Here is a 24,737-nt window from a genome sequence, read left to right on the forward strand (position 1 = left end):
ATTTTCACCCAGCATCCGCAGATTTCGAAAGCGTCATCTATGCATGAACGTGAGGCCGGCAAATCAAAGCGCACTTCCACCATAATTTTGCACCACCTACATCTCACTGTCGTGTCGTCTGCTCTCCTGAGTCGTCTGCTCACTGCCTAGCCTACTGCACCATTAGTAACAGTTGCTGGATTTAGTTGTAAAATATGTGACATTAAGTGCATTTTTCGAACGAATGATTTCTCTAAGATCTCACTTTGTGCCCTAGCAACAGTGACCTCGGAGCAAGACTCTCTGATGCCATCCTCTTGTTTTCTCAACGGATGGAGCTTGTGCCAGCGAACAACTGGTGGCGGAACGCGCACAGCAGTCCACCATGCGAACTTCGTCACAAAAAATTAGCTCCATGGAGGCTGGCATCAACATTGTGCCAATTGGCCAATGAAATATTCTACGAGACATGCATTGAATCTAGATCTACCACGAATTTTTTAAAGTTCCGCGTTAGCGCTGGGGAGCAAGTGTGGCTATGACTGGAGTACAGATGATGACAGATGGAGAGAGGACAGCAGGAAGTTGATTGTCATCATCATTCTACCCGTTTTCATAGGAGCTGTTGCTGTCGTCTGCTATGGTAGTCATACGTCCACTTCTGCACGTTTAAAATTAAAATTTCCATTGTCCAATCATTATGTAGACCTTGTAGGCCGATGAACAGCACCCCTAGCAGATCATGCGGACGGGCTCCTTATTGGGTTTGCCGAATTTGACATGGTCTCTATATTTAGTAGGTCGTGGACACTGCTCTAAAACTTCCTAACCATACCGCTAGGTGACGCCACGGCTGCAGCGTGCTGGCGCTTTCGGGAGTGCGGTACACTCCTTGAGTAAGTTTGCGTTCGGGCATGCTGCCGCTGATATTGACAAATCCCTCGAGCTGCGCGCGGAGTTGACGGATGACGAAACTGTGCGGCAAAGCTCATGCAACCGGAAAGCGAATCAGACTCGGAAGACAACCGCCGACCACAGACATCGTGAACACGTTGACGACGTTGTCAAGTGTGTATGATCAACATGTGACACTTACGCGAATCGAAGCGGATATCATCGCCCGCAGGCGCGACACCCGACGGGGCACAACGACCGACTTCTTTAGTGCGGTTGTGGCAAAATAAAGTTTAATTTAGTGATTGTCGGATGTTTCGGACTGCCGTATTATTCGGACCTTTTTCCGGTCACCATCAAGTCCGGAAAACTGTTCCGCTACTGTGTAGCTGAGTCGAAACTATTTATTTTTTAACAGCTATCATCCGAGCCAACTTTCTTCTGCATATAGTACCTGTGTGTGATTCGGCAAACCAGTACTGTCCATTCTGCTGGACACATTCACTGTGTTGCCCCAGATGTCATACTGAGGCTTGCGTGCTCCTATGACCCCTGCCACCACTGGACCAATGTTCAAACCTGCGGGACACGATTTACAAATTACTGCACTGCATTCAAGAGGGTTTGTAAGTTCCTTCAGTTTCTATCATAGAGAGCAATTAAATACTGTATTTATTCGCACATTGGATGCACTCGTGTATTGAATGCACCCCAACTTGAGCGCTGAAATGCTGGTACTTTTTTGTTCCCCACACCTCGACTGGCATGGCCGGAGCGTCTCCAGTCTCCAGCCAATCACTGTACGTCCGCTCGTATTGCGCTGTCAACGAGATGGCGTGCCTGGCGCCAGAGTAGTAAACGACGATGGATGAGTGCGACAAACATCGAGGAGTACAGTCAACCCCCGATTTATGAACCTTCGATTTATGAATTCCCTCGTTTTATGAACACGAGCACGACGAACCAAACTTTTTACATGCATTCTTCCCTCGTTTTATGAACCTCGATATCCGAATAATGAATGGAATTTCTGGGACCCAACTAGGAGTTGCCCACCGTTTTTGCCCTCAATTTATGAACAGATCGTTCCGAGGTCAACAGAAACCTTCAAATGGATTATTCCGTGGTCTTATGAATGACACCTGAATGGACAAAATGTTTTCCAGGTATTGCACCCTCGGTTCTTAACCCCTCGAAATCCGAACAACAAACGGGTTTTCCGAACACCCGGAGATTAATACGTAAACGGATGTTAAAAATCCCGGAGGAAATCCAAGACCAGTCGAGTGCGAATGTGCTGACATCTCTTCTTTCCAAGATTGACACAGCGGAAGGTCCAAAGCAAAATTAAACAATCTAGTATTGCATTATAAACAGAGTGTGAATGTGCTAAAGTCTGTTCTTTGTGAGATTGATACAGCAGAAGGCATGGTCGAAAGCAAAACTACACAATATATTACATTATAAACACAATCCCAACTCCGAAATACTGTTCCATTTGCTCGATAGTACTCACTTCACGGATTTTTCGATTTATGAATCCCTCGATTTATGAAAAATTTTTCGGGGAACCGAGGGTGTTCATATATTGAGGGTTGACTGTATTTAGTCCACACTCGATAAACGTTAAATAATAAGATGGTGTGGGCCGGTTGGTCCAACATAATTCGTAAAAACTTTAAAACCCCCTCCAGTGTCAGGGAACACAGAAAAGACGACACGAAGACAGCACTGAACTACAACTGAGTGACGTTTATTGATGCAAAATGCTTTTTATCTTCAGAGATGATCTTCACCGGTCCTTGATAAATGGAAGACCATTTGATGTTGGAGAATCGCGACGTTCGATTCTGGGGAGATCGTCGTGGATATTTCGGAATAAAACGGGAGTTAAGTGTTCCCTCGGTGTTTGGTTCCACTTTTCCAACCTTTAAACCGAACGCATGCCATCAATGGTGTGATATTTTGGGGTAAAAAATTTGCATCTCATACGCGAGTAAATAAGGTACAGAAGCTACAGTAGACCCTCGTTAATTCAAACTTGGATAATTCATACCTTTGGGGCGATTCAAACAGATTTCAGATATGTAACGGTAAAGCCCTGTGACTCGGGAGTTCAGAAAGACGGACACAGGATTCTGATCACCAGTTCGCTTGCTTCTTAGCAATTCTTTCAGATTTCAAAAGATTGTTTTGCTTGCTATAGCTTTCGATGCATTGTAAAGCCTCTTAATTCATACAGCGCTTTTGTTCAATTGATACTTTTCGTTCGCTAGTAAAATGTTCCCATCGGCAAGACATGGCTTCTGTGCATTGGTGATGCACACCTCCTGAGATGCTCACCTTTGAAGACATTACTCACCTACGGATGTATCTGTCTGCTAAAGAAGAGTCTAAGGAACTGCTTGCTTTGATTGGCATTGCAAATCTCGTACTGAGAACTCACATGTGAACTAAACAGTCAACCATACATAAGTTTGTTTTACGTGAACCTCCAGCTGTAGACTTGTGAAGTAATAAACTTCATTAAAAAATGTCTTTTGTATGTGTAGCTACCCATCTGATAAACCATAATATTGTCTCGCAACATATAGTATTCACCGTATTTACTCATGTGTAAGACACAGATTTTTTACCCAACAGCATCACATCATTGAGGGGGTGCGTTCAATACGTGGGGGAAAATTGGAATCCAACAATTAATGTACAATTAACTCCCGTTTATCCCAAGATATCTGCGGCGATCTGCCCCGAATCGAACATCTGCCTCATGCCTCACCGTCGCGATGTATTCTGAGATATCTGTGGCAATTGCTCCGGAATTAAATATCGCGATTCTCCTTCGTGTCTCCATTGTCCCTCATTGTTGCGATTATCCCACATCGACTCATTTTCTGTTATATCAATCACGGCCGATATACTCCTCGATGTTCGTTGCATTTGTCGTTCTCACCCTGACACCAGGCGCTCCTTCTCGTTGACTGTGCAATACAGCAGCCACGCAGGGCTGCGCGAGACGATACGCCGTGATACTAAGGTTGGGGTCCGTTTAATGTGCGGGGAACAAAAAAATACCAGCATTTCGGTGCTCAAGTTGGGGAGCATTCAATATGCGAGCAAATGAGGTAGATCAATGTCTGGTGATTCAAACTTCCAATGATTCAAACAAAAATCTGTAGTCCCCTCGAATTAACAACATTACTGTAATTCAATTTTTTTTTGCATAATAATTAGAGCCTGAAGTTTACTGTAATTCAATTTTTTTTTGCATAATAACTAGAGCCTGAAGTTTTTGGGAAATATTTTTTTCCAAATTCGGGGGGTAAAAATCGGGTAAATAAACATGTGCACTAAATTCATGCGAATTCGGGTGAAAAAACTTCCGTTACGCTAAAATCGGGGACAAATCAGGCTCCGTTATTCAACTGTAGCGATTTGGTACAAACGGTGATGTAACTACATTTTTCTGCCAAACAAGTAAGTTGGTGCATTCCTACAGACATCCCAGAGAGGGCAATTTGCCTGGTAAAAATTGGGTTTCACCCTAAAGAGGCAACCTTCAATTCTGGGTGCAAATTCGGGGAAGAATCGGGTAAAACCCTAAAACTTCAGGCTCTAATAATAACAACCCGTCTCTTACTGGTGCATATTTAGAGCCTTGCGGTTAGGGTTGAAGTCCGTTTTTACCTCCCCGGGTCTGCGTCGCCATCACTTGGGGCAAAAACCCGGTAAAACCAAAGCACCAACCACGTCAAAGTGGTAACACAGCCGCTTGTACGGTACCCACCAAACCATTTGCGCCCTTCGCACTCAGCTGTGTTTTATAGCTTCTAACATCAAACCAGATTTTTACCCCATTATACTTGATTGAAAATTCAAAATTCATGATTGTGGGTGCAGTGGGAACATGCACTAGATTTCATATGGGCTCAACAGCATTGCTAGTAAATTGGGCAGAACACCAATTTCTCTTACTCACCAACTCGCAGCATGAAGTTGTTGTAAGAGTTTTCGTTTATATCTGCCAGGTGCTCTTTCATGCTAAAGACTAGTTCCACCATGGTGCTCATGTAGTGTGCTGCTGATTGATGGTTATCCTGAAAATATTTAGAAAGGGGTTAAAAAATCATATGCAAGCCACTAAATGTATGGCTCCGTTTAATACGTTGTACACCGTGGATACGACACGCAAAGTCCCATGTTCCTAATTTGAATGGTTTTTTAACCGTTGGATCTTTAAAACTGCGACTTTTTCCGGACACCATCGACGGTGGCTCCTAACAGCGTTGAAAGACGTCGGCAGACAGATGGGAAGCAATATTTTATCTGTGCACGCTTGCTCGAGGAACAGAAGTACTGGAAGGTCATCATAACAAAGTCGGTTCTCTGGTGGCTGACTCCCTCTCTGCAACCGGCTATGTCACCATGGCAACGGAAAAGTATGCACTTGCTTTCTCCACTATAAAACGTCACTGTAAAAATGGACGAGGAGGTGAAGGGCTGAGAGTCATAGAGGAACTTGCCCACAGTGTGAGCTTCGGACTGCAATTGCTTCGTAACGAGGGATCACAAAAACATATATAGCATTTTGATATGAGCTATTACATCTTCCTACAGTGTATGTTTCCTGTTTCGTAACTCTCTTCTTCAAAGTGTAAAATAAATGAATAAATGAAATTAATGCGTAAAAATTGGGGGGGTGCGAATCCGCATATTTGAAGTCGAATCGAATATTGAATCGAATGGGGAACAAACTGCCAAATACCGAAGTGAATATTGAATATTCGTGCATTTTTACAATACATGCCTTTTGCACTAAAAGTTTGCAATTTGTAGTCCGTGGCTTTTGTGTAATTTTTCTGCCATTAACTGTCACAAGCGAGACATCTTTTTTTTTTCATTATCAACTAAATCTAAATCTTGTGTGGGAAGCCCCTATACTCTTTAATTTTACATGATAGTGTTTCCGGCTCTTCGGCTGAGTCTACACTTACTGGGGCAATTATCTTGATCCCAAATTTGATGCTATGCAGTGGCATGTTGGCTATAATTGTTTCTGAACATCCACAGGTCACTTGTGAAACAAACGAATTGGCATCCTGCCTCAGCTTTGCCATGAACATCCCTTAGCTTATTTGCTTGAGCGTGTATGTCTTGTCTGGGGATGGGATATTGCATTGTTGAAATTTTGAAAGGGATATGTTTTTAAGGCACCCTTCTGTCGCTGGGCAGCAGGCATTATCTATAAGAGTCTTAACTTTTTCAAGGCAAGGCACCTCCCAGACTCAGACATCAAATTAAAATCCCCCGCCGGCACCGCTAAAGTGCATGTGGGAGGGACGCCACCCCTTCCTCAGGCGAAGTATACATAGAGCCTGTAGTTTTAGGGTTTAACCCGATTCTACCCCGAATTTGCACCCCGAGTTGAAGGTTTGCCTCTTTAGGGTGAAACCCGATTTTTACCCGGCAAACTGCCCTCACTGAGAAGTCCGTAGGAATGCACACTTAGCTTGTTTGGCAGCATAACGCAGTTACATCACCATTTGTAACGAACAAGTTCAGTTAGTTTGAGTAACTGAGCCAGATTTCTCCCCGAATTTAGCGTACTGGAAGTTTTTCCACCCGTATTTGCATGAATTTAGAGCACATGTTTATTTACCCCATTTTTACCCTCCGAATTTAGAAAAAAATATTTCCCGCAAACTTCAGGCTCTAAGTATACACAATTAATTAGTGCTAAAGTTATCTCACGCTAAACAACAACAACAACTTTATTAAGAGATGATGAATGGGGAGTTTCATCGCCAGGGGCGATACTCTACCCCGTTGCTGATGGTGATGTGGGGAATGAAATAACAACGATCCGCCTGTGTTGTGTTGTGCGGCACTAGTGATTATGTAAAGCAGGCTTCACCTCACACAGGGAAGCACCAGGTGAAGCCCAGTTTCGGGGTCGCATCGTTCATATTCTTGGAATAGTCGAATATCCGGAAAACCGAATATTAGATATTCGATTCTCAAATCGAATACTTCGAGTGAGTTATATTCGATTTGAATTCGAGGACTTTAATATTCACACACCTATAAAAAAATGCTTTTGCTACATCAAAATGCAGATGCACGTCAAAAAGACATGTAAATGTACAGAAGGGTGCCTAATGTCTGTTTTCAGACCAAAACTGTCTGTTACATGCATGCCAAAGAGTGTATAGAATGTAATTCATATAAATAATTCCTTACCTCAATTCTAGCTTCAGGCATGAGTCCTATTGCTGCCATATAGGTGCTTCCTGTTGTCTTAATTTTGTCGATGGCCCTGAAACGCTCACTGTCAAGCAGCTGAAAAATACAAACACCATATTGCAAACGAGACTCTTGCAGTGAAAGCATTCTTGGTATAAAGATAGGAACATACCTGATCAAACTCCGCAATGATTTCATTGAGCAAACGTAAGCATTCAACACCCTGATTGTTGCCGTCTAATTCCATGTAAAATTCATGAAAATTCGGGATCGAAGCAAACATGACGCCGACCCTGTTGTAGGACTGGTGATACAGCTCCTGTCAAGACAGTGTAAAAGTCAATATGGTGTGCTGTAGAACTGCAGTGTAGATTTCTTGAAAGCGAGGTGACTTTTCAGTTAAGCTCGCTAGGTGAACTACTGAAACTTCTGTGAATATAGCAGGCTAACTCTCACCATATTGTTTCTCAGTTGATTGTCTAAGAAATGTGTGGCTACGTGAGCAGGCAACAAGTTGAAGAGTATTCTACGGTTGCTGCTTTCCAGGTCGTGCATCTCTCGCTTTTCTTCGTTGGCCTGGAATAATTTCCTTAATTGTGAGCACTATCTATAAAAGCATGTGTCAAGTGTGATATCACACATCGCTGTCTTTGAAACTTATAAACTGTAACAGCTTTATTTTAATAACCAGACTACGTATTGAATATTCATGTTTATAATGATCTACAGCCAAACCTCGTTACAACGAAACGCGATATAACGAAATTCGCGATAGAGCGAAATAATTTGGATTCCCCGGCAGAGGGCCATAGAGATCAATGTATTTTAACTCCCGCTACAACGAAACACTTTTTAGCCGCCGCCTCGATACAGTGAAAAAACGAGATAAGGTTTATGACCCCAAAGCCGACTTTAGGGTCATGAAAACAAAGGGTGCAAGCAGCGTTCTGTTCCCGCGGCGAAAGATGGCACGCGCGATTAGAGTCGGGAGGAATCTGGTGCCTACAAAAGGAAGTCTGAGTCATTGGAAGGTTAGGGATTTTCTTCCGAGGCTTCTCCTGTTCGCGCTTGTTTTGAACTGTCCGGTTGCAGCCAGGGTTGCCACCAGGCCGGTATTATACCGGCACGGCCGGTTATTTGCTCGCTCTGCCGGTTGCCGGTAGGAAGGCGATACCGGCAGCCTTTTGCCGGTATTTGTGGCTCAACACCTTTCATAGGGGCTTTTACGGGGTTTTCCTTTCAACATTCCCCTACAGCTTGAATAAATCTGGAGGACATCCAATTCCGTAGTCACCAGTCGTTTTTAGTTATTCATTATTATTATTATCATTGTTGTCTTGAGCGAGTACGCTCGTACTTTCTTTCTCTCTCTCTGTATGCTCTCCACCCTTAACCCACTTTCCCTTTCCGGCGAATATTTCCTCCTTTCCCTGTATTCCAGCTCCTCTCCCTCAGCCGGTGTTTTTCACTACGAAAGGTGGCAACCCTAGTTGCAGCCAAGTAAAAAGAGCACAAGACGCAAGGCGCCGTCGCGCACGTGGGAAACGCTTTGTTCGCGTGGTGGCGTAAGTGACAAAATCAGCCTAGATGATTTTCTTGACGGGGACAAACATGCCGTAGCAACGGAGAGCCTTACGGAAAACGCACTGTCACAGACGTAGAAGATTTGCGGGAGATCGCAACACGATATGGAGAAAGCTGCGGAGGCTTCGGCGGCGTACGAACAATGCGTGACACTGCATCTTCTAGGCACGACGCAGATGCGTATAACCGGCTATTTCACGCAAGAATAAAATACCGTAGGTGCACTTTGGCGCTGTATTTGTAGTTGTGGTCATTTTTCACAAAAAACTTTTCCGCATCGTAGCGGGAGTGCGTGAGCATGTGAGCATCGAGCATCGAGCATCGAGCAGTGAGCGTGAGCATCGAGCGTGCCCTCGCAAAGGTCGCGATCCATGACCTTCAATTCGGTACAACGAAATGTTCGATACAACGAAAAAAATTGCAGTCCCTGTGGGTTTCGTTATATTGAGGTTCGACTTCGATACTTGATCTGCTTCCTACCGTACATTTAATCGCATAATTAATGCACCTCTTAAACTCAAAAACACTTGCTCTACACCGTCACCATGCTGCTACAAAGTTGGTGCATGAAATATGTGAGAAAAGAAAGTAAATGTATCAACATTTGAGTATCTATGTTGAGGGCACATCAATTATGCCAGTAATTACGCTATGTATGACACACCCTACGTGTGCTTATGTTCTATTAATTTCTGCATTAAGCTCTGCGTGAGGTTCCTGCAGCCTGTGTCCGTGTTGGTTAGAGGTTAGGGTAGGTCACTGAGAAATTTTCAAAACGAGAAAGGAGTCGTTTAAGATGTAAAAAAATTTCCTGGCTTCTGAAAGTCCTAAGATACAGCTCATTAATAGGGCACAGTGCAAAAATTCCTCCTTGCGGAATAAAGGTGCTTGTTACCTTGACAGCAATACTAAAGAAACGGGTTTCATCTGTTGCGTCATCTGTGAGTTAAGCACGAAGGAAACCGCAATTTACGTTTTCCCTTTTCTCTACTTCTCAAGAGGCACGACATGGCAGTGCGGCCTCCCATTGGTATCTGCGAACGATTTCCCGTGATGATCGAGCACACTATCTGCGCTGCCATGTCGTGCCTCTTGAGAACGCGCGAAGGGGAAAAGCGTAAATTGTGATTTCCAACGTTGGAAGTGTTGAACCAGTTCGCGAATCGGTTTGCGAACCGGTTCGATTCATGGTGCGGCCAAACCAGAACGAAATCCAAGCAACTCGAACCCGAACCGAACCTGTATTTTTTGCGGTTCGACACCCTGCTTCTTATGTCATAAATGTCTTTAGTATGTACTCTATTGCTTCAAGAACTTATGAGGACCATGTTTGCTTTTAACTGTATGGTGGTTTAAAATGTCATGCTTTTCATTACCTGGACATTCCAAAGGAAGTCAAGACGTGCAGTCCATTCTACTTGTCTGCCGTGGATGAGAACTGCCAGTAGAACGTGCACAATGCCCACGATGGACAAGATGTGTAATGGCACAGGCACCCTTTCGATTCAAGAAAATCGAGGATTTGCAAATATATAATGTAGAATCATTACATAAGACAATGTTTTCAACCGGTCAATGAGCTAAAAATGTGCAAGACTGTTTTTTTTCACACTGTTTGTTTATGAAGTATCCTGGCAGCTGCAGAGGCCATAATACTTTCTTGAACTTGCTGTTTCACTACCCCATTAAGTTCAGAAGCAGCAGAAAAGTGAAAAAGAGGTTCCCCCATGCCTTTTTGTCTTGCAGACCAAAATGCAAGACACCCTCATACTAATAACAATAATTAAAAAATTACGTACCTGTATTAATTTAATTCCGTATTCCGTATTAATTTAATTAATAATTAAAAAATTCCGTACCCACTGTGCCGATCGTAGCAATTGAACAGCTTTGCTTGAGGGACCTCAATAACCGTGACAAAGGCTGCGGCCATTGGAGTCAACAGGAGAGCCTTGAGCAGGATGGGAAGACGCAGGAATGGAACTGCAGGCAGAAATGCTAGCACGCAGCTCACTCCAATATAATGTGGTGCAGAGCACGTGCGGTGGCCGTTCTCCACGTGGGAAGATGTTGCATTGGTGCACATTGGATCGGGCAAGCATGACAGCTGAAAAGGGACGCAGGATACAATGTGATGTTCTTGATGCAGTCTAATGCTGTCGTAATAAAGCAGACCAGTGCCCTCAGCTATGTCTGAACCACAACCTGCTACAGGTTTTCCCGGCGATTTTAATCCAAGTGCCAGCTAAATTAATCCACGTGCCATGCAAACTTTATGGGGGCATGGATTAATTTAGCTGGAACTTGGATTAAAATTGCCGGGAAAACCTGTAGATTATAATGACCGTGTCATAATCGGAAACCCGTTTGAGGAGCCCATCCGCACGATCCGCTAGGGGCGCTACTCATCGGCCCACGAGATCTACATCATGATTGGACAATGAAAATTCGAATTTTGAACGTGCAGAAGCGGGCGTACGACTACCGTAGCAGACGACAGCAACAGCTCTTATGAAAACATGTAGAATGATGATGATAATCAACTTTAGAAACAAGCATCTCCCGTGGGACATCCACCGCTTGTACCAAGATACTAACGTAAGCTGAAGTACAAAGTATTGCAGAAATTGAGGAAGCTATAACCGGGCCGATGAGTAGCGCCACCGCTAGCTTCTAAATGCGGTGCTGGGAAGGGGTGCCTATGATATGGTTGCTATCATCTACTAGTAGGTTGTGGTTTGAACCCACAGCTTCAAAGTCTGCTATTCACCGAGCGACTGATACAGTCGCCGCGTCCGATTCTTGGCGGGGATTGCGCAAAAGTCCGAATAATCGAGCTGTCCGAAAAAAAAACGAACTTCGTGGGCTGGTGTAGCGGTTGTCCATTTCCCGACGTGGAAAGGGGAATGTACATAGGACTGTCCTTGTGTTTGCTGACCAAGAGTGAGGGAGGCTCCGCCTCTTGGATGCCAGCCAATAGGAGGACGCGAAGGGCAGGCACTTCGCAGGCCTGTGTTCTCGCCTAAGAGATGGCGCCGTGTTACCGTTGTTTTGCGTGTCGCAAGGCTTCTGCCATGGCGCACCAATCTAACCAACGGCTTCACCGTCCGCCTACATGGGAACGTGGCCAAGTGGGAGTCGCGCGTACGCCAGTCAACAGACGGCGAAGCAGTTGGTTAGATTGGTGCTCCGTGGCAGAAGCCTTGCGGCAGGCAAAACAGCGGCAGCTGCTGGTTAACGGACGGCTAAGCAGTTGGTTAGATTGGTGCGCTGTGGCAGAAGCCTCGTGTCCCACGAAACAACGGTAATGCTGCGCCATCTCTTAGGCGAGAGCAGAGGCTTGGGAAGTGCCTGCCCTCCGCGTCCTATTGGCCCGCATCCAGGAGGCGGAGCCTCCCTCGCGTTTGGTCAGCAAACGCAAGGACAGTCGGAAGGACTGAGTCATGTGCAGTTCCTTGACCTTTGCACAGCATCGTGCGCACGTGGCGAGTTGGCAACTGTGTTGGACGCTCACTGGCTGGGCAAACCGAGTCGGAATATCTAATGACGGGACTGTACGGCGTCCGAAATTTTGGAAGTTGTTACGCATTAACGCTATGGGGCCCGTGGCCGTTTCGCGAACGTGTTTGAGTGATCAAGCGTGTCCTAAAAATCGGGGTCCGAAAAATTGCTCGGCGACTGTGCATACAACTGATGTGAAGCAGCGCACTTACCACATTAACTTGAGCAACAGCATAGACCAGGAGAATTGAGAAGATTGTTATTGCTAGGCGGAGCAGGAATGCCCGATTTATATCACGTTTTGTCCACTGTATAGGGTGAAACAAAAAAAGAAAAGTGGATTAAGTTAATGAAAAGGGCTTCCTTCTATATTGGCAAAACGTCACATTTAAGAAAATAAAAGGTGATTCACAACAAACTGATGTTTTCTTTATTTATTCATTTTAAAAAGGATGGCACTATTAACTTCAGGAGCAGATTTGGAGATTGCTTCTCTTTACATTAATTGAACTAAATATTGTCCTTTCTTTCGATGGTGCAGTGAAATGTTTCTTTGATGTTTCTTGTTTGTTCAATGTTATCAGCACCATTTATTTAGTTTTTAATGTTCACGTTAAAATTCTACCATGTTTCAAAGTGTCTGGTGTAGGCTATATTTTTTATTTTGATGACTAAAAAAAAAAGAAAAAGGCTTACTGAAGTAAAGCCCCACCATCTCAGTCACACAAATTGACCATTACAAAAAAAAATTGCTTTTCAAAGCTTGACAGGCAGAGTGTGATGTCAGGTGGGGAATTTTCCTGTGGCGGAGCAGACGGTTGCCATGGGAACAGCATATCCTTACACCCTTTTATGAAGAGGTGCGCACGTCAGGAGAAAGTAACGGGTGTATTTTCGTTTCCATTTCCGTTACTGAAACATTTCTGTTTTAATTTTCCGTTTCTGATATTAACCTTCCAATTCCAATTCCAGAATGAAATAATAATAATAATAATGAAAGGAAAAATAAATAAATAATAAAATCACTTGTGCTGTTGCAAAGTAATAGCCACTGTACTTGAATTCAGTGCCTGCCGATCATTTTAGTTTCTGTTTCCGGTAATGGAGGAACTTGGAGGAAAAGAAGTGGGAGAATTGTCTCCCAATACCCTTAGCGCATTCTGGGATACCAGCTTTTCCTCTAGCTGACTTTTGTAAGAAGTACTTCCTTCAAGTCAGAGACCAAAAAGTACTATAAAATCCCATTATTGGCAGCAAGGCGTAAAATAGCTAGGCTTGTTCTCCTATATAAATTGTATCATTCTGATTCTCCATATATTACTCGCGCCAGTTTTTTCTCGCGTCGTGTTGAGCATTCCTATAGGTTAGAATTAAATTTGAGCTGCACGGACGCACATAAGCACTCCACACTTCAACTGGGTATCAGCGAATGGAACAGGTTGCCAGCTGATGTCGTCGCACTGCCGGACCTTAGCAGTTTTCAACGTGTCTGCGAAGAAATGTTTCCTTAGAATACAATTATAAACTGTGTAAATACTTTGATGTGTTCCTCTTGTTCCCCCCTTATGTAACACCCTTGTGTAAAGGGTCCTTAAGGTAATAAAATGAAATGAAATGAAATGAAATGAAAGTGACCTGCTCCCCTTATCAGCCCTCAGTAGAGATAGAAATGAGATAAATGGACGACGTACCCTGAGTTGCGCAGCCATTACCCAGATGAGAAGCAGAGACATCCACACGAAAACCACCACAAACATCAGTAGCAGGATCAGGGTCCTACGTGCAAGGATGAATACGTTGAATTAAGCTAATCTGCAAGCAATAGATTTATCTCTGCACTACAAGTAGAGCCTGAAGATTTAGGGTTTTACCCGATCGTTCTCCGAATTTGCACCCCCGAATTGAAGGTTGCCTCTTTAGGGTGAAACCCAATTTTTACCTGGCAAATTGCTCTCACTGGGATGTCTTTAGGAATGCCTCCGTCATCCCCTCTAACACCTACGTGGAACTTCCCGTCCCGTCCCGGCGTATCTTGCTGAGAAGTCTTTAAGGTAACAACTTTTGACAGTGTGCTCTGACACAATTTTTGTGAGCATCGAATCCTGCCCCATTATCCTTTAGCCACACTGAAGCCCGAAGCCCACACAGACTGAAGGACTGTGGCATGGTCCTTTTCGTTCAACCGTCTCCAGCCAGACGACGCTCTAGATGGGGGAGCCCTGTAGCGCCCTCTGTGGACGCCATCATGATGATGACGACGCAATAAACGCGCCAGCCCGTTGTCACCTGGCAGGTGCACGGCATGGACCTATGTTCCTTGCTATCTGCTAGGTACCCACAATGCACTAGCTCACTTGTCTGGCAGCAAACACAGTTACATTACCGTTTGTACCAAACCACAACAGTCAGTTTGAGTAACTGATCCCGATTTCTCCCGAAATTTAGCATACTGGAAGTTTTTTTCACCCAAATTCGCACGAATTTAGTGCACATGTTTATTTACCCGATTTTTATTCCCTGAATTTAGAAAAAAATATTCCCCAAAACCTTCAGGCTACCACTTTCAGAACTTATACAAGCTACCACTTTCAGAACTGATATAATAGCAATGATAAAATTAACGCCCTTTTATAAATAAAAATTGCAGCACTAAAATGGGGCACATTAATTATGCGAGCAAATACGGTAATTTCTGCGTGCTCACCTCGGAAGTACGATCGCCTGCATCCCGCTGAGGAGCAGCAGTACTGCGAGGACACAGGCCACACTGCTTCCAAAACCGTGGTCTTTTTCCTCGTGATACTTCGGGGGACAAACGAGCTGGTCACGGCCTGACATCTTTTTGTGACACCCTGTTTCTGTTTAGCTTATTATTCTTACCTGCTTTTCTTTGTCCTTATCCTTGAACCACAGCGTGAGGCGGTTTACGTGGTTTGATTTCTCACGGTCAACACTTCGAGCTTCGATGGCTTGGGAGAGGTACTTGTTCACGCGGTTTGTTGGCTGATGGTACACTACGGAATGCCTGTCAATGCATATTGAAGTAAGTATGTAGCACTTTGAATGTTGCTTTTCAGGATGTGGTTGTATCAATTCACGTCGTGAAAACAGGGAACGTGCTGTGTTAGACAAATCAACGGATGGATTATCACCTTTTTTTGAATGGCTTTCTTAGCTTGTCTGGCATTTTTAACTGAAAGAAAGAAGTAAAATATTAATCATCCTCTTAAAGCAAGAAACGGAATCTTGTCTTTTTGTGTGTCCATATATTGCCTCTGTGCCAATGAAGTGGGATTCATTTACAAAGCTTGTAAGAGCCATACAGCATGCAGCAAATATCGTAGGTATTTTACTGAGAACGGAAAGTTGGGCCAGTTGTTTGTCGTATATGGTATGATTTGTTGTATATGTAATATGGTACGGTTTGTCATACAGTCAAGCTCCTTTACAACGAAACTCAGGGGACAGTAAAAAATATTTGCAGTAAAGGTATTTTCGTTAAAAAGGATGTCCATTATTGGACCTATAGGGCTCCAGCGGGACCGCAAAAAAATTTGCTGTAGTGGTATTTTCGTTAAAAAGGTGTTCGCTATAAAGGAGTTTGACTGTATATATATATACTGGACGGAGGGCAAAGGACGTCCGGTGTCGTTTTTGTGTTTTCGCTCTCTGTTCAGCATGTCATATTTTGCTGTACAGGCAGGCACATTCTTAATGCACATTAAGAACTACCAAAATTACCAACAATGGCATCGATGTGCCTGCGCAGAAAAAAAGACACTCTCACATGCATAAATTCCGAGTTACAGTCCGTTTTAGCAATGTTTCAGTGACGTAGAGCTTGGGACAAAAATTTACGGAACACCACCACTGGTATATTTATTCACTGGAGTGGCCCCCTGTTAGATATCAGGAAGAAATCTAATAAGAAACAGGTGACCGGCTATTATATCCGTCTCTCAGTATGCGTGTCTGCTCCTGTATTTTGCTAGGGTATCACTGCAATGGAGAAATGCAACACTCTGGTGTTCCGTAAATTTTTGTCCCAAGCTGTACATGAAGGGACACATGAAAACAAAATGAATGCAACCTCCCAAAGCATCATAAGGCATCTTAGAGAGCAGTGTTCCTGACGTTAAAAAGTCTTTAAGATTACAACTTTTGCTCTCACACAATTTCTGTGAGCATCTATTCCTGCTCCAGTTTCGATGCTCATAGCAACATCTAAACTGGAACAAGTGTTGAGTTGAGTTCCATAAGTGCATGCTGTTCCGCTTAATGTTTGGTACCGAATTTTACAGTTATTTCGTGGAAACTACGTGTGCTCCGGTGAAAAGTCAAGTTTACTTTTTTTAGGTATTTATCGAAGACTGGGAAAAATACCAAAATTAATGAGTTGATCAGCAAGGGAATGGCAGGAGGTTAGCTTTGTTGGTGCAGGTATAACTGGCGGATGCATTATTCGCTCCGAGATCGAACTTTGTCGGCGCGCTGCGGAGAAACGATGAACTACCGTAGTGTGGATAGCTTCCTTGCGTTGTCTGCTTTTACACGTTTATTACGCGTTCAGTGCAGTAGGTGGAGCGTTGGGGAACCGAATCGTATCGAACCATCGTGCCACAAGTGGTCTTCCAGTGAATATACACAAGCATTACGGAAAACAGCCAATCATCGGCCGGCATTTTTTTCTTTTCTTTTTTTAAATTCCAGGTTAGCGCCGCGAAGCAACTGTGGCTATGAGCGGCGTACAGACGTGGACAGATGGAGAGAGGACAGCAGGAAGGAGTGCGGTACAGGGGGGGTTAGTATGCGTCCTGGGCAGACTTCAGGGGGAACTGCGGTGACATTCGTCTGGAAAGTCTTCGGAAAACCCGGGGGAAAACTTAGAGAGCACATCCGGTGACAGGATTCGAACCTGTGTCACCTCCCATTGGCCGGCGTGTTATCCACGCTGTAAAGTTGACGGTGTCGCCCCCTATAGGTCGATCTCGCACGGAATAGGTACGCCTGCATTTTACCCGCAATCCTACAGCGACACTGAATTTCCACACGCAAGTTGCAAAACTGCAGTGGTGTCTGCGGGTACATGCTTATAAGTTTTGTACAGGGCCCAGCTAAATAATGTACCTTTTTGCTGGCTTGCTTCTCAGGCGTGACGGGTGCAGATGAAGGCACGGTGGCCATGTTGGCAAAAGGCACGTCCATGCTGTACTTGATAGAATGCAACAATTGAACCACCACATTGGAGACGTTCTTGAAGGATAGCTTGCGTCCTGCCAGTCGACGCACCGCCAGTTGGTTGAACAAAATGTTCTGTACGAGAGAAAGAGAAGAAGTATTGAAAAGGCAGAAATCAAAATATAACATCCTTCTAGACTACTGGCACAGATGTGAAGTTTGACATATTTAACTTAGAACTGGAATGCATAATCGAAGAATAAGAGATACATATGAGGCCCATAGCTTTGTGCATGCTTTTTCTTTGTAGTCGTCTGATTACAAACGACAGTCAAACATGCCTATTATGGTCTGTACCAATATCTATGACATTTTCATCAGATTCACCATGCCGTTGACATAATATTCATCAAAATATTATTAGCATATATATAAGAACCATCTTGTCTATCAAAAGTATGTACCTACCTGAAATATGTTATATACCCTGTTACCATACCATGTTATATATGCCCTGTGTTTTAGGGTAAAACCAGTTTTTACTTACGATTTGCATCATCATCACTTGGGTAAAACCCAAAAAAACCCAAAAATGAAGATGGCACAGTGCCAATTCAGCTACCAATACAGGCACTGGGGGACATTAAGCATTAGATATTCATTCATTCATTACATTAACCTAATAAAGAACTGAGCGTGGCCGACAATTTGTGCGCCCTGAAACGACAGTTTTTCCCAAAGTTTCTTTTTTCCAGCTATTGCCTCAGTCGTAAAGAATGCATTTTGTTATGGAATGGGGTAAATCTGACATGCACTTTCTGTTTCTGGCAAAAAAGAATGTTACGTTGAATTGAGAAAATTTTTAAGTACAGTTTAAGAAATTAGGTTTCTTTCAATTGAAATTTGATGAAATTACTTGTGCAGACATAACTACACGTGAGGAAGTTCCCTGAAGATAAATATCATTAATCGTATACTTTTCCACATCGTGCTTTTTTACTAAAATTTTTTGACACTGTTGCAGTACACGTATACAAAAATGCCATAATGTCAAAGAAGTCTGCAGGTGCGCAAGACTCAGTTCCTAAAAATTCTCGATATTGCTTGCACAAAAAGTAAGAAAAGGTCTGTCTATTTTACCCTTCTCCTGTGCATGGGTGGAATGATGAAATAAGTAACAGCATTGTGTTCCCTCAGGTAGGAGTCTCGTTCTTGGCCTCTGCCTGGCTCCACTTCGTATTCGTCGTGCAAGCAGGCCAATGTTGCATCCGTTATGTGAACTCGCCTGGAAGACGTGGGATAGGTTTACTCTCGACATAATGAGCTGACATGTTGATTGGGTGATCTTTCCATGAATCAACCCAGTAACAAACCGTATGTCTAACCGACCGTCACTGGAGGGCAAATAATGATTAAACGGGCCTTTTGCAGGTCTCTCATAACACGTATAAGATATCATATTACTGAAACCCCGATACTAGCTAGGAACTATGATAACAGACACACACGGACCGTGCATGTTGTCCGTGTGTGTCTGTTTTCGTAGTCCCCTAGTCTCGGGGCTTTAGTAATATGAATTCTAACAACCAGTTTGCTTGCCTTTTAGCCGTTCTCACAGTAAGATAATTGAGCTACCACTGCATTTAGACGAATAATGTATCAATGCCCCCCCCAAGTACTAAGTGAAGGGATGTTCTCAGCATTTTGGCCAGATTTTGACTAAAAGCGGCGTTATAATAGCTGGGTCCTAGGAAATTTGTCACTTGTAACAGCAATGGACATGGACAACAACAATGGACGCTCTCGACAGTTTTTTCTGTTTCGTTTTGTGTTTGTGCCATGAAGCAACAGCGGCGTACAGATGTAGAGAGATGAAGAGAGGATAGCAGGAAGGGGTGGGGGGTGGGAAAGGGGAAACCCAGACGGAAACCTCAGAGACTACAGCCAGTGGTAGGACTCAAACCTCAACTGCTTTTTTAATGGTAGGCACCATATTTTCTGGTGTATAATGTGCACTCATGCATAACCCCTAAAAACGGGCCGAATTAGAAAAAGTTCGATGCCTAACGTGCACTGCAATGTTGCCGCAAACTTCTGTACTGCCACCAGTATACACAAGAAACCAAGGCGGTGTATCATATATGCATATTACCGACGACTTTGATGACGACACGCCGTGCTACAAATGAAGACCGTAATTTTATTTCAGGTCAGGCGCACTGTCAGAATAGACGACAGTCCCACGAACATTCTTCTGCTTATATACACAGAGAGCAAACGCGAAGTTCAGGGACATGAAAATCCCGAATCAAGAACAAATGCGGCCTCTGTGCATTCTTAAAGCTCAGCAACATTTTGCATTCTTCTTTGCGGGTGTGAGTGTACCCAGTTCCACCAAATCTCAGGTGCTTCAAACTTTTTATGAAGTCCTGTGCCCCTTTGCCGGTTTTGTCAACTGTCCAGGGCTCCTAAGAGATTTAGGAGAAAGCCACGGCCCATCCTAGAAGAGGCTAGAATTTCTATATCACCGACCTGAAAGGAACTCTGCAGGAAAATATTTCTGTATATAACGTGCACTTATTCAGGGCACTGTTTTTACTGTATAACGTGCGTGTTATACACGGGAAAATACGGAATGGTTAATGGTTTTTATTTATTTATTTATTTATTTAGTAATACTACTCCGCACCGAAGGTGCTACAGTAGGAGTGCTCACGCACGACAGGGAGCATGGACAAGGTGCATCAATATAAAAGCTCAGAAAAACAGTAAGAGCCTATTTGGGCTCGCCATACATCATGCTCAAAAAGCTTGACAATGTGTCACATTCAACGATGTTTTGCGGAAGTGAATTCCATTGCGAGATAGCACGTGGAAAGAAAGAGTTTTTAAACACGTTGATATTACTGTGTGGCTCACATAAATACTTGGTGTGCCTCAGTCGAGTTCTCCCAGATTCTTTAAACGATAGGAAATTTTCAGCGCTTGTGTTAAGTCTTCCGTTGAGCAGTAGCCAAAACACTTTCATGCTCAGCATTAGTTAATGGTTTTTCATTTTCCTATGATAAGGTAATGGTTTTCTAATGGTATTTACTTATTTATTTATGGTAGTACCTCAAGGCGCCCCATTGGGGCATTCCGTGAGGGGGGGTAAGCGAAGATAGAAGTTTACACAAGTAGAAAAATAAGTAACACGGAAATATTAAATACACAGGAAATTGGCTAGTTCTCGTTGGAATACAATGAAATAATTAATTATGACAATGTTCTGAGGAAGACAGTTCCACTCGTTGGATGTGCACGGGAAGAATGAACGAGAAAATTGGTCAGCGTTGCATAGAAAATGCTCAACCTTAAGAATGTGGTCACGTCTCGGCGATATATAGGAAGCGGGTGTGATGAAATTAGCTCATAAAAATGTGTCGTGAAAAACCTTGTGAAAAAGACGCAGTCGTGGAAACTTCCGGCGCAACACAAGATCAGGAAGGTCGAGAGATAGCTTTGATTGATGAAATGCTAGAAGGATGGTAATAGACATTATATCCCTGCCACACGGGCAGTCTTCAAATGGTCATTGAAACCAATCATCAATGAAAATGCGCGTAGTGACACCCAGCATGTAACGCGTCAATTTCCCAAAGAGTATCGGATTCAACATTCCCCGACAGGTTGGCACGTTACACGCTAGATGGCGCTACACGCAGTTTCAATGACGATTGGTTTCAATGTTCATTGACGACTTGCCCGGCTGACAGGGCTATTAGATATGAACCGTGAGGCATCGTTTTGGAAATATCCTAGTAAGTTATTTAGTGCAAGTAAATTTGGTACCAATGGTAGCGTTAAAGACGTGACGGAAACTCACCCAGCGATCCCTCCGGACTCCATGTGGTTAGCCAGGGTGACGTCGTTTGACCAGACGTCGTACTGCCACTTTCGCAACCCTAGGACGCCGCACAGGACACGTCCAGTGTGGATGCCCACACGCATGTTGAGCTGCACATCAGTTGCTTCTACCACAGACCTGCAAAGGGTTTATTGATAAACTGAGTGCGAGATGCACCACAGCTAGCTGTGTCGTAAGAAGAGGAAAATAAGAGAGGTTTGCCGAGAGAGAAAACTATACCGTAATTTCACGCGTATTAGCCGCAGCTTACGCGCGATTTTTTTTCTTTCTCGCAGGCGCCCTGCGGCATATCCACTGGTGCGGCTCATCTGATGACTATTTCTCCCTGGTATTTTCCCCATACGCGGGCTTCATCGAAAGGGTCGACAGTATCTCTGGAACAGCGCCACCCTGCGACTGCACAAACAATGCGTAACTGGGGCGTGTCCACATTCGAGTAGACTGATCTTCCTGGTACCTTCCCCCGAGCAGCTGTAGCAAAAGTGGTGACGGTGATTTACGTCTTCATAAAGGCCACTGACCCACCGATCCATGAAAAATACGCAACGAGGGCGCACTCTGATCTCGGTGGAACACTAGAACTGATCTCTTTTGCTGTACGTCATGCCGACCCCGGAGTATAGACCGTATTGCCATATAGAGTAGGTCGTATTGCCTGCGGCTTATGTGCTTGAACATTTTCAAAACGTCCCTAGAAACGGGTCCTGCAGCTTATCTGCAGTGCGGCTTATACGTGTGAAATTCCGGTAAATTAAAAGAAAAAAAAAAGAGAAAAAGAAAAACGTGCCCTCGCATATATACTACCCATATTTTCTGCTAAAACCTGGCAACTACAGGTTTTCCCGCCGATTTTAATCCAAGCGCCATCGAAATTAATCCATGTGCCATGCAAACTTTATGGGGCATGGATTAATTTAGCTGGCACTTGGATTAAAATTGCCGGGAAAACCTGTAGTAGTTGCACGAAGAGTCACTCGAAAATCCAAGCGAACACCATGCAAAATAAAAAAAGACAAACTGTGCAGAACTGGGTGTTTGCTTACTGGACTTCCTCGTGGATGGGGAAATCCTGCAACAAACTATTCTAGTTACAATACATTTATGTAGGCGTATACAATGTATACTCAAAAAATAAATAAATGAAGTAAGTTAATTTACTGAGTGCCAGGCAAAAAAGTAACTGAGTACAGTACTGTATACTCAACCTTGAAAAGTATTTTGAGTGGAATACTCACTAAATACTCACAAAAGTAAAGCTTTACTTTTACGATACCATAACTTACAGCTGTTGAAATTCGTGGCCAGATACAAAGAAACGAAGATAAAAACGGATGTTCGTTTTTCCAACAATATCTTCTTGATAAATGCTTTCCTCTTCGCATATCTCCCTGATAATGCTACTCGTGCGAATTTCAGACGCTGTACCCAGAGGAGGAGGAACAGACGCGCAAAACAGACTCGAATAAGTCACCTTAACGTATAGCATGGAAGTCATTTTTAACATCCTGTTTGCTTCGTATAAAACTGCGAAGCAGGACAGTAAGATGCACCGTAAGAATTAATTAACCCCATAGAGTCATAATTATCGTATAAATTGCATTTAAAGTACGCCGCAAAAAGTGACCGTGCGCAATGGCGGTGAAGAGCAGTTCCAGCCTGCGACCTGCCTGGGACCTCGCGCTGACGCTACAGGGGCCACGTTCGCTGATTGGTCCAGAGAAATGTTGTCAGCCACTCAGCTGTCGTCTGTTCGGGGTTCTGAAAAAGCACTGCTCCTGGCTCGGTAATGACTCGGCCACTCCTTCTATCCCCAATCCTCCGGGCGAACTGGCAAAACTGGTTTACGGCAGCAAAGGGACAGGGAGCTGCCCCCCAACGAACGAGAACGAGTTGCCCCTGTAATGTCATCGGTGAAGTGGCATCATGGCTTATCCTCCTCGATACACCCCGGAGTGGCGAGTTAAGGGTGAACAGGCGGAGCCGTGTTTATGTGAGTTTTCTTTTCTTTTTTTTTTCTGGCTAACAAATTGCATACAACAAAACCTTTCGCGCTATCCAGTAAAATGACACACACACTTCCATCAGATGTCTTAATCTGAAAATTTTTTGGATGGCCCTCTGTACTCTTTTGAACTATGTAGATTTTTTAAAAATCAACTGTTAATTAATGAACAAATGAATGAATGAATTAAAATTATGAACATTTGTAGCAGTCAGCTGTAGGCTCATGATGACTCTATGAGTCAACGGTCCCCTCCTCCTCTGGCTTCTGCAGACCCTGAGCATTCCCCAACATGACCTTCTGGCGAGCACACTGTCCTGCATACCCACTAAACCTAAGCCGCTTCTGCAGGCTGCACCTTTCTGCAGGAGGACGGGGGTTACACAGGAATATCTGAGATGAAATGTACGCATATGCAGGTGGCATAGCACCAAACAAAAATACATGGAGTCCATCTTTTTCTCAATCCTGCCTGTCTCAAAGAAAAATGAAAAAAAAAAAAGGAAGCATCTTAGGAGTAACCTCAGAAATTAATACGAGCCATTTATAAAAAGTACATTTAAGTTAACATAACAAGTACACACTCTGAAAAGTACCCGTAAGATGCCAAGTTACACCTAATACAGTATTTAAGCTAGAATATCTCGAGTAGAGGATTTAGGTTGAGTACAAGTCTGCATTTATGTCAGTTCATCATGACTCAAGTTCATGTTCTTTCTGAGGGCATGTTAGCTTCGTTATTTATAAATAAATAAATAACGTTATAAATAATATATATAAATAAATATATTACTTACGCAATAGCATCAATCATGTCGAGCCCCATTTCTACGGTGCAGTGCGCGTGATCCGATCGCGGCTCTGGCAGACCGCTGACACAGTAATAGCAGTCACCGAGTATCTTGATCCGAAGGCAATGATTGTCCTGAGGAGGAGGAGGAGGAAGAGGACAGGTCACGTGACAATGTGATGCGTGGATCTCGACAATTTTCCAATCTGCTGTGACTCGTAAAGAAGATTTGTCTCACAAGTTAGCTGAAAATTTTTACCACATTTAAGTTATACGTTTTGGATACTGGTAATTTGTGCCACGGAATAAGTGAGCACATGTGAATTCGAAATAGATTTTTACGTCGTAGCCTCGTTGTGTTGGCTAATATACAAAGGGATCGTCGAGTGCCCATTGTTTGGAACTTTCCAATGGCACACACTGTCGGACTGCACGATAGTGCTGTCAGTTCGAGCACAGTTTCGACACTGGAACCTCGCGGTTGCTTCCAAAACAGATATGCGGGTACAGAGCCTTCCTCTGCTTGTGATGCTGTTTTTATTTTTGTTGTTGTTGTTTCTACGAAGTGGTGTAGCGAGGAGGGTTGGGGGTGTTCTAACCCCCGAGCCCATACCTTTGGTAGTGCATTTGGGAAAGGGAGAGTAAAGCTGATATCCTTG

At 43.8% G+C, this 24,737-nt stretch overlaps 1 protein-coding gene across 1 annotated transcript in view; it reads right to left on the bottom strand.

Moving 5' to 3' along the window:
- Positions 1-24,737, bottom strand: part of LOC135366528 (Ca(2+)/calmodulin-responsive adenylate cyclase-like) — a 329,908-nt gene that overhangs the window by 7,060 nt on the left and 298,111 nt on the right. The window contains exons 6-21 of the mRNA XM_064599250.1: positions 24,086-24,213; positions 21,245-21,403; positions 18,520-18,664; positions 17,329-17,514; positions 15,354-15,394; positions 15,082-15,226; positions 14,906-15,003; positions 13,893-13,977; positions 12,414-12,509; positions 10,560-10,807; positions 10,077-10,197; positions 7,573-7,692; positions 7,289-7,435; positions 7,114-7,212; positions 4,853-4,970; positions 1,328-1,452 (exon numbers count right to left, since the gene is read on the bottom strand). Of these exons, the coding sequence (XP_064455320.1) occupies positions 1,328-1,452; positions 4,853-4,970; positions 7,114-7,212; positions 7,289-7,435; positions 7,573-7,692; positions 10,077-10,197; positions 10,560-10,807; positions 12,414-12,509; positions 13,893-13,977; positions 14,906-15,003; positions 15,082-15,226; positions 15,354-15,394; positions 17,329-17,514; positions 18,520-18,664; positions 21,245-21,403; positions 24,086-24,213 (2,061 nt within the window). The remainder of the gene's footprint in view (positions 1-1,327; positions 1,453-4,852; positions 4,971-7,113; positions 7,213-7,288; positions 7,436-7,572; positions 7,693-10,076; positions 10,198-10,559; positions 10,808-12,413; positions 12,510-13,892; positions 13,978-14,905; positions 15,004-15,081; positions 15,227-15,353; positions 15,395-17,328; positions 17,515-18,519; positions 18,665-21,244; positions 21,404-24,085; positions 24,214-24,737) is intronic.

Source organism: Ornithodoros turicata, chromosome 8, assembly GCF_037126465.1.
Source record: "Ornithodoros turicata isolate Travis chromosome 8, ASM3712646v1, whole genome shotgun sequence".
Lineage (NCBI taxonomy): Eukaryota > Metazoa > Arthropoda > Arachnida > Ixodida > Argasidae > Ornithodoros > Ornithodoros turicata.